The following is a 10,136-nucleotide window of genomic DNA, read 5'->3' as shown; positions in this document are numbered from 1 at the left end:
TGGAAGGTAGGTTATGTTTTCCTCATTTTAGAGATAAGAATATTGACAGAGAGCCCAGCTGACATGGCTCAGTGGGAGAGTTTCGACCTGTGAACCAGGAGATCACGGTTCAATTCCGGGTCAGGGCACATGCCTGGGTTGCGGGCTCAATACTTAGTAGGGGACATGCAGGAGGCCATCAATCAATGATTCTCTCTCATCATTGATGTTTCTCTCTCTCTCTCCTCCCTTCCTCTCTGAATTGAATAAAAATATATTTTTTAAAAAAGAAAATTCTCAGAGAGTTGAACATCTTTCCCAAAGTCATGGGGCTAACAAGTGATGAAATTTAAGACCTTCATCTCATTTCTAGTTCTGGTCTTGTCCTTTCCACTGTGCAACCTTGAATAAAGTGGACTGATTTGTCTGTGCCTCAGGGGCTACCCTGTATCAATCCGCCTTTCCAAGGTCACTGTAAATGAGCAGAATGATCAGCATGACACATGTGTATTTTCAATTCTAATTGCTGGGGTAGCCAGCACGGGAGACCTGGAGTAAAGGCGTGAAAAGCAGCAGCCTTGGTGGTCCGCGGTGGGAAGGCAGTGGGTGCCCAACCATCTTCCTCCGTGACCTTGACATAGTAGATGAGCTTCCTCTTGCTTTCAGTTCTCACTGGGTATTTCCTTTCTTCCTTTATCACAGGTGCTTTTGGACTGGACAGAAACTATATGGGAAAATCCTTAAAAGGTATGGTGTGGATTTGAGGAAGAAATACATTTATCAAAATAATAATTTAAAAAACACATCTCAGAGACTGAAATAATTTGCTACATGGACAAGAGTGTCAGTGTAGGAAAAATGTAGACTTACTGTGGTTATTCCAGCAAACACACAAACACGTTTGACTGACATCAAGACAGTGACCACAGATGGGTCAGTTAGAGCAAAAGTCGGGGAATGCAGGTTTCACTTTGCTGGGGAAACACTTATATTTCCTTAAAAGAAGTGTGGCTTATGCGGGAGGAAAGGAAAGAGCAGGGAAAATAGGAAGAGATCAGTGTGGTTACATGTTCACTGAGGCCTGCTCTTCAGGAAGAATGTGAGTAATAACTTCAGGTGCCCAGTACTGAGGTTTTACAAGAAATCCCGCAGCACAAGTGCTTTCTTCACCATGATAATAGAACCTTCTTGTGCTCCTGGGTCCATCAGCAAATGGTTTCTCAGTTGAAGCCTTTGAGAATTTGGAGACTCTTAGTAAAATAGAATGGAATTCATTTCATTTGAGTGTGATAATCAAAATGAAATCAAATCCATGATGTTTGTATTGGTATTCACCTTAGTAATTTTATAGCAAATTCTCTCCAAAATAAGTAAACAACATTTAGTATTATTTTTAGTGTATATAATTCAGAAAACTAGCTAGAAAGAAAAACTGCCCAGCCCTGGCCAGTGTGACTCAGTTGGTTGGAGCATCATCCCATACCCAACAGGTGGCATGTTCAAGTTTTGTTAGGGCACATACCCAGGTTCTAGGTTTGATCCCTGGTCAGGGTATGTGTGGGAGGCAACTGATTGATGTTTCTCTCTCACAGCAATCTCTCTCTCTGTCTCTCTGAATAATAATAAATTTTTTAAAAATTGTCTAAGTAAATTATCACCAAGAAAAAAAAATAACATTTTTCAGTACACCTGAAACTATAATAAAAATAATATTGAATGTAAACTGTAATTGCAAAATAAAATTTTAAAAATAACGTTCGTGTAATATCATTTGCTTTCCCCCGCTATTTCTCTTTACAGACTTGGGAAAGAATTCTGAATATAATTCAAGTAACTGCTCCCTAAGCAGTTCTGAAAACCCATATGCCACTATTAAAGACCCACCTATACTTATCCCCAAAAGCTCGGAGTGTGGCTATGTGGAGATGAAGTCACCAGCACGGAGAGATTCCCCATATGCAGAGATCAATAATTCAACTTCGGCCAACAAAAATGTCTATGAAGTTGGTGAGTTCTCCTAACCAAGAAAGAACCTGGTATGGGAATTTAAAAAACAAAACCTTCAAAGTCTTTGAGAATACAACAGCATTTCATACAAACCTTATTAAAAATGGCCCATATTTTAAGTGTAAGCTGTGTTTACAGTGATCATATTAATTGATGTCAATTTATTCAGGGAAACACCATTTAGAAAATTTAAAGGAAGTTTTCCTTATCTCCCACCTGGTTATCCATCTTTTGTTTTGTAGCCATAGTGAATATTTTAGCCTGCATGTGGAATAGCATATGTATCATATTAGCTAATATGTCAACTTAGCCAGAACAAATGGTTTCACTAGATTAAACAGGTGGTTCCAATTCCTGGTTGCATTCATTATATTCATTAAAAGCATTATATAATATAATGCTTTTAACAGGATTAAAACATTTTACTTCTAAATTTGTCTAATATATCAGTAAGAGTCTAAATTGTGAGTCTGGTACAAATTAATAAGAATTCAATTTAAAATTAGAGATACTTTGATTGCCTCTTGCAAGTGCAATTTGGGTTAAGTTAAAACATATCAGAGCTATCACTAGCTAGATAATAGGGCTATATAATTTAATTTTTCTTACTCTCTATCTCTGTATTAGTATTTATGATTAAAACTTTAAAAAATTCTCTACTACTTGTAAATGAAGTGACTAATTTAACTCTAGTCGCTAGTGATTCATTTTATGCTGTAGACATGTCACTGAAGATATATAACAATTTTAAAAGTATTAAAACAGCTTTTTAAAATGGAAGCCATAGTGAACTAAATTGTTATAGAAAGGTCAGTAACAAGTCCCCTTTGCTCTGTCCCATAAGCTTATCACCGTAAGAGTGGAACTCAACATATGTTTCCATGAACCAAGTTAACTTCTAAGGACCTCAGTCTTCTCATCTGTAGAGTAAGGGGTTTGCACTAGATTATTTCCCAGGTTTTTCAGATAATGATTCATATCCAGGGTTTCTGTATATTCCCTTGATGTCTTGATCCCAATGATACAGTCATCCTTTTGTTCCGAGCACCATTTGTGGGCATCAGTGGGTCTACCAACCACAGAGTAACCACCTCTGTGATTATAAAAGGATCACTTGTTTTTAAAAATAATATTTTCTTATTTGACATTTGCAAGAAATTCCATGTTCAATTTATTAATTTTTATTGCCAATAAATTAACGTGTCCCTGGTTGTCACAGAACCTACAGTGAGTGTTGTCCAAGGAATATTCAGCAATAATGGGCATCTGACCCAGGATCCGTACGACCTTCCAAAGAACAGTCACATCCCTTGCCATTATGACCTGCTGCCAGTCCGAGACAGTTCACCCTCCCCCACGCGAGAGGACGGAGGCAGCAGCAGCAGCAGCAGTGAATGACACCAAAGGACCTTCGGTAGCCACTGGAACCCTTTCCAGAACTGCAGTTCGGTTCTTCTCCATCCTCACGTTGCCACCTTATGTGAATGTTAATCTACTTGGTAGGCAATTGCTGGGCGTAACCCAGAAAGCTCAAAGCTGAGGCTGACGGACAGTAGGTCCCTGGGTACGGGTGGCTGGGCAGGAGATACCATGTGATTTTCCATTCTTGTTAGTTTTAGAACTGCAACCCTGAAGCATGACTTCCTGTAAAATCTTGGCTATGAGCATGAGCTTGCAGAACTCCTTCAGCGATGTGGGCTGCAGTGGACATTGGTATGATTGTTTGAAAAACTAAAGTTTAAAGATTTTTTTTCTCATTCGCATTATAGATCTGTACCTAGGATTGTGCAGTTTGCCATAAAATTTAGTGTGAATCACTAAATATGTAGAAGAAAAGGGGCATATTATTGAGTCCTGATTATTTGGGTGTTGTGTGTGGTTTGTTTTTTTGCAGTTGGACTCAGAATTGTAGGGGTAACATGAACCCAGGAGAAAACATTCTGTCAAGTGGCATAACTGGATAGACTGAATAAAACCCTAACAGAAGTAGAAAATTTAAATATGAGAACTTTAGACTTTTTTAAGAATGAAGAAATGTACACTTAGAATTATTTTAGAAACACTAGAGTTATTACAGGAGTCAATATGTACTAGGCAGAGGCGATTTTTCTCCCTGTTTGATCCACAGCCCACTTTACATCCATGACATTATTCTGATCACTGTCCCCATCATACACATTCACCACTTGAGATCCATAACATATCAGTAATTATTTCATAAATATGGAAATGGAATAGTTTTATTTTTAAAAAACTGGATTGAATGAGTGTATAATGAATGATTGGAAAAGGCTGTAAATTTTAAGTGTACAAGACACTTAAGTTTTGTAAACCATTAGTAATACATGCTGTAATATAGAATTAGCAAAAAGTTTTTATTAATCTTCCCTAGAGGTGACTGAAATGTTTTTGTGCGTATTTGAGGAAAGGGCACTTTTCTTTTATTAATTGTTGATTTAGAGAAACTATGCTTGAGCTGGTCTTTTGCATTGCTAATATGACATGTATCCCATTTTTCTTTAATTTGTATTTTCATTTTTAAGTTGTATATTCTACATTTTGTAGTGTTTGAATTGTTAATGAAAAAATATTATATGTCTGTTGTTTCTTGTATTGTTGCCACTTATCTTTTTGCTTGATAAAAATGCATTCTTCTTTTTTTCTTTTGGAGGGAGGAGATAGAAATATATAAATCAAATATATTAAACATTGGTCATTACTAAAATAGTACAAAACCATAGGTGACTGACTTATAATGGAAATAGACAAGGTTTTCAATATTCTAAAATGGAGTTCCTTTGGTCTGTGGGTTCTGAGTCTTGGTGAAACCAAGGGGGGCTATTGTTCCTGAGTGCGTGCCACAAACTGCTCTTATTAACACCTTCACTCGGGTGATCGTATAATTGATCACCCAAACTGGGACACTTTTGAGAGTAAATGCGGACATTATCGGTGATTATCCTGCAATGGGCTTCAATCTGGACTGCTCCAGGCAAACCAGAACAGATGCTCATCCAGTGCATACTGACCTTGCAATAACATTCTCACCCCAAAATGCCAGTGTAATGCCAGAAAACTAGTTTCTCTTTCTTGGACCTACGTGAGCAAGCCGAAGGGCTGGAAGGCTGAAAGCGGAAGCAGTTTCACAAGAGAACACAGTGGTCTTCCATCTTAAAGACACCCTGTGTGGTGTCCTGTCTCAGGGAGTCAATTAACAAATATATATTGTGCACTTGTTCTTCCAGTAGTACCCATGTGGCATTGCCCCTGCCAGTCACTGAGTTGGGATAGTCCAGTGACTTCATGTCATACATCTGCACCTGCAATGGCGGTTTGGTCAGATGGATGATAGAACAAACATACTTAGAGCATTTACTCCTTTGGTGGCTCTTTCTTTTAGGGAACCCCAAAGTTAGTTCAAGGAAATGTGGGCTTGCCTGGAATACACCTTAGAAAGAATTGATTTATTCCCACAGTTAACCACTGCCTGACTCTTGCTCGATGATAGCAAGTAGGCATCTATTGGAGGCTCTTGTTAGTCAATAGCCATAAAGAGTCCTTATTGGTAAGAAAAAAGTGACATTTCCTCCTCCCCCCTTTCTTTTTTTAAGGATCATCTCTTCAAATTTCCATGGTAAGTTTGAGTTGTCCCATTACTCCCCGAAGATAAGTAAAAGAAAAAAAATACCTATTTCTTTTCTCATTCCACTATAGGAAGAGGGGAGGGGAGGGTATACTGATGCTAAAACTCATTCACATCTGCATGCCACACAATTATCACATTGGTATAAAAAGCGTTCCTAGATTTCCCTGGCCATTGATTTTATCATATGCATGTTCTTGTGGTATTAATCTTAGCTGCTTATTTTGAATTAGTGCACTTCTCAATTTAAAATCATGATACATTTTAGAAGTTTCATATGTTCTGTGTACTGCCATCACAGAAGTAAAAAGTCTAGGACTTCCAAGAACCAAATTTGTAAATATAAACTCAAAACGAATACTGTTACATTTTGTTAGTATATGAAGAGCTTCAGTTTGGCTTCGTCATTTAGAGGTAGCAGTCCTTGTCGTAACATTCAATGTGCAGTTGTAGCCGATAAAAGATTGACTCTGGGTAATGCCACAGAGTGCCCTAGAATTCTTACATTTGTTGCTGAGAGTCTACCTCCCTCCCCATTGTTTTCTTTGGTGTCTTCAATTGAATCTAAACAATAAGGACTTCTCCAGGCCTTGTTTTCATTTGTTGCGAGGACACCTGGAAGCAGACATCTTGGTCTTCCCAAGGCACGCCCAGCACTGACGTGGAGACCAAGGCCCGTGGCAGGCCCTCCCCACAGAAGTGGAGCTAAGGTTAAATTTTGTAAAATAATGAATTCTCTATCTCTGGGTAACATCTTTATTATTCAAAATAAGTATTTAAGAGGTATTTTGGTCTTCAAGGCTTTATGGAAATGTACATAGATATGCAAGTGTGAATCACATGGTGTGGCTGGGTAATTGTTTATTAATTAAAGATGTTTACTGCCCTTTAAGGTCCTCTTCTAGTTAGTATCCGAACACTGGGTCTGCTTATTCCAATTTAGTATTTAGTCCAGGCTTCATTATGATGTAAGCAAATAGCAATATAATTTTTTAAAGAAAAAAAATGAGACTATATTAAGTTTTCTTGATTTTAGTAAACAAAACAAAAAATGCTTTCAATGTTAAAATATCTCTTCTCCAAAGATGATAAACTTTCATCAGTATTAGCCTCCATTGCCATTTATATCATCAAAATGTGTTATAAATGAATGCAATAAACTTTCTAATAGAAAAACTATAAAGTTGTGTTTATTTCTATGTTTCATTCCATTGCTAATTAAAGAGAAGAAAAAACTTACGACCTTATGGGAAAATTAATATTTTTTCATGTGTGGACTCATAGCACTTCATATATACACTAGAGGCCCAGTGCATGTTCGGGCGGGGGAGGGATGTGGGAGATTGGCCATCAGGGGAGGGAGCACAGGAGGGAGAGACTGAAGGAGGGCTCCAGGGCTCCAGGGTGTGCCCAGCCCATATTGCTCAGTCCCAATCAGCTGGACCCCAGCAAAAATCTAACCTACCAGTCAGAGTGAGTGCCCCCTGGTCGTCAGTGCAGTCATAGCGAGTGGTTGAGCGGCCTCAGCAGATCATTAGCATATTACACTTTGATTGGTTGAACTGAATGGACAACCGGACACATAGTATATTAGTCTTTTATTATATGGGATTTAAAAAACAGGTATACTTTATAATATTTAATTGCTCATGCATCTGCTTTCCCTTCAGAATTCTTGTTCTTAAAGGACAGAGGATCATATTTGGATCCCTGGAATCCTGTCCCCAGGTCAGTGGCTGATAGGTCTTCTAGAAATAGCTTTAGGTTATCTTATATGGATTTGCTTTTTAAATCTCAGTAGCCTATTAACGTTTCTTTTACGATAAAACATTTCCGAAACACTCACTTTATCGCATCAAATATGAATAAAACATTTCTTCTCTTAATATCGGTTTATTTACTGAGGGCCTGAGTGCCAAGCACAGTAGGGGATATTCAGGAATTACCTTAACTTTTCAAGGTGTGATAATGGCTAAGTAGTTACTTCTTTTTTTTTTAAAGCTACTCATCAGGGGGTATTTAGGAGGGAAACAACTTGCTTTGGAAGTATGGCGTTGTCCTGGCCCAGCCCTCCTGCACCGCAGACGCCTCCAAGACCAAGGCTCTCCCTCTCGCTGGGCCCTCAAAAGCGCCCTGCACACTCGGAGGCGTCTGCGGTGCTTGGCGCTGCTTATCTGCTCCGCCCACCCAGCGCCACCGCCAGAGGACTCTCAGCCCTGCCTCGCGCTCATTACCCAAGGTGCCCTGAGCGCTCATTTGCATGTCCCGCGGGACATGTGATCCCCGCAGCTCAATCGCAGCAGCCTACCTATCACCGCGACCAACACGCGAGCCTGGGAGGGGATCCCGTGGCATCAAATTCCCCTCACCCTTCCGAGGTCACCGCCAAAGACACGACTCAGTCACCGTAAACTAAAGTAGTGAGATCGCCTGGCCTTTAAATACCTGGCAGGTGGAGGCAGCTCGCTCTCGTTTTGGCAGCACATATACTAAAATTGGAAGCATATGGAGAGGATTAGCAAGGCCCCTGCGCAAGGATGACACGCAAATTCGTGAAGGGTCCCATATTTTGCACCGCGATCTCGTGGGCTGGGAAAAGGTATGAATCAAAGCACACTGTGTGGCACTCAACGAAATCGTGACTTTTGCGCAAAAAAGATATCCGTGTAAGGCACTCTGTGAACTGAAAACAATGCTCAGGTCTTTGCAGTGGGGTATTTGTGCTGATATGTTACCTTGCGTTTCCTTCATAAGCCTCAGACTTTATGAAGTGGATTGATCTATGGTTTGTCTCGCCAATGACACAAACTCTGGAGGCCAACGTAGGTTGGTAGTTGTCCTCTACAGTGTAAGAATAACAATCCCAATGTTGTTCGGTGAATTCTTATCAAATCATTTCTGAATTATTGTGTTACTAAATGATTGCTAAAATCATGAATGCTTCCTAAAAGAAGTAAGCAACATCAGTGCTCATTTGTTGTGTCTAGTTGGACGTTGGTCAGCCGCGCTGGACCTGAATCCTACGCCCTGTCTCAGACTGCGGGCTCTGCAAAGGCTGAGGCTGCTGTCAAGGGGTGGTTACAGCGGAGAGAGCAATGCTGGCCGGTGCTCCTGGACCTCAGAGTTCCAGGACAATTGGAAACTGGCTGGAAGCAGCAGGCCCATTTGGATCTGCTTTCACAAGTATTCCTGAGACCGGTTTTGTGGGCCTGTTTTCATTGGCCTTTAAGGAGCTCTCAGAAATGCTGGTTTGCCTAAAACGGGTGGATTCTGTGATGGAAAATTTGATCAGAAAGTTTACTGCCCAAACCAGGACTCAGAAGCAAGTACGTACCAGGATCATTTGGTAATTAAAATGTATCTTGGTGGCAGAAGGCGGTTGAGGTACGCTAGGATAGCCCCTCAACGAGGCAAAGACCAGGTGTGAATCCTGGAAGGCCCGAGCGCAGGGTGCAAAATATGGAACGCTTCACGAATTTGCGTGTCATCCTTGCGCAGGGGCCATGCTAATCTTCTCTGTATCGTTCCAATTTTAGTATATGTGCTGCCGAAGCGAGCACGCTACCACTGCCGTCCGCCAAGTATTTATAGCCGAGTGATCTCACTACTTTTAGATTACGGTGACTAGGTCGCGTCCTTTGGTGACCTTGGAAGTGTAAGGGGAATTTGATGCCACGGTATCCCCTCTCGAGGCTCGCGTGTTGGTCGCGGTGATAGCTAGGCTGCTGCGACTGAGCTGCGGGGTTCACCTCTCCCCCAAGACATGCAAATGAGCGCCCGGGGCACCTTGGGAACTGAGCGTGAGGCGGGGCTGAGAGTCGTCAGGCGGTGGCGCTGGGTGGGCGGAGCAGGCGGGCAGCGCCGAGCACCGCCGACTCACGCGCGCGCGCGGCGCTTTCGAGGGCCAGCGAGCGGGAGAGGCTCGGTCCCGGAGGCGTCCGCGGTGCGGGAGGGCTGGGCCAGGACAACGTCGTACTTCCAAAGCAAGTTGTTTCCCACTTAAATATTCTCTCATGAGTATCTGAAAAACAGAAGTATTTACTCAGCCATTATCACACCTTGAAAAGTTAAGGTAATTCCTGAATGTCACCTAATATTCACTGTACGTGCAAATTTCTTTGTTTCAAAGATGCCTTTTATTGTTGTTTTGCCGAGGATCCAGGCGAGGTCCCGTTTACCGCATTGTAAGTGGTTACTTCGTCTTTTAGGTCTCTCATTCTCCCACGGCACCCTCCCCATCGCTCTTCCCGGGGCGTCACAGTTCTTGCATTTGGCCCACTTCTTACCGATAATGTCTCTTTCTCCATCTTACATGTTCCTCGGGAAGTCAGGTCTAAGTGCCCAGCGAGAGCCTGGGGGAGTGTTGTCGGCCTGGCCTGCGGTTCGTTGCTGGGGCGCGTCCCAGCGTGACCTGGCCATGTCCGGCTGAACCCGGGGTTCAGGGGAGGTCCCCCGCTGACCCCTCCGCTACAAATAAGCTTCTCCTAAGTGTTTCATCTAATGAGTT

General features: G+C 41.7%; 1 protein-coding gene and 1 pseudogene across 2 annotated transcripts in view; one reads left to right on the top strand and one right to left on the bottom strand.

Annotated features, from left to right (window-relative positions):
- Positions 1-6,799, top strand: part of MEGF10 (multiple EGF like domains 10) — a 178,351-nt gene extending 171,552 nt beyond the window's left edge. The window contains exons 23-25 of one of the 2 annotated variants that reach the window (XM_006764371.2): positions 682-726; positions 1,780-1,986; positions 3,206-6,799. In XM_006764371.2, the coding sequence (XP_006764434.1) occupies positions 682-726; positions 1,780-1,986; positions 3,206-3,384 (431 nt within the window). In that variant the 3' untranslated portion in view covers positions 3,385-6,799. Of the gene's footprint in view, positions 1-681; positions 727-1,779; positions 2,016-3,205 lie in introns of both variants that reach the window. The other variant, XM_015564370.1, reaches the window with a different exon arrangement.
- LOC107183189 lies at positions 5,729-9,936 on the bottom strand (annotated as a pseudogene).
- Between the last annotated feature and the right edge of the window lie 200 nt (positions 9,937-10,136).

The sequence above is a fragment of the Myotis davidii genome, unplaced genomic scaffold (assembly GCF_000327345.1).
Source record: "Myotis davidii unplaced genomic scaffold, ASM32734v1 scaffold159, whole genome shotgun sequence".
Taxonomy (NCBI): Eukaryota; Metazoa; Chordata; class Mammalia; order Chiroptera; family Vespertilionidae; genus Myotis; species Myotis davidii.
This window is presented reverse-complemented; position numbering and strand designations above follow the sequence as displayed.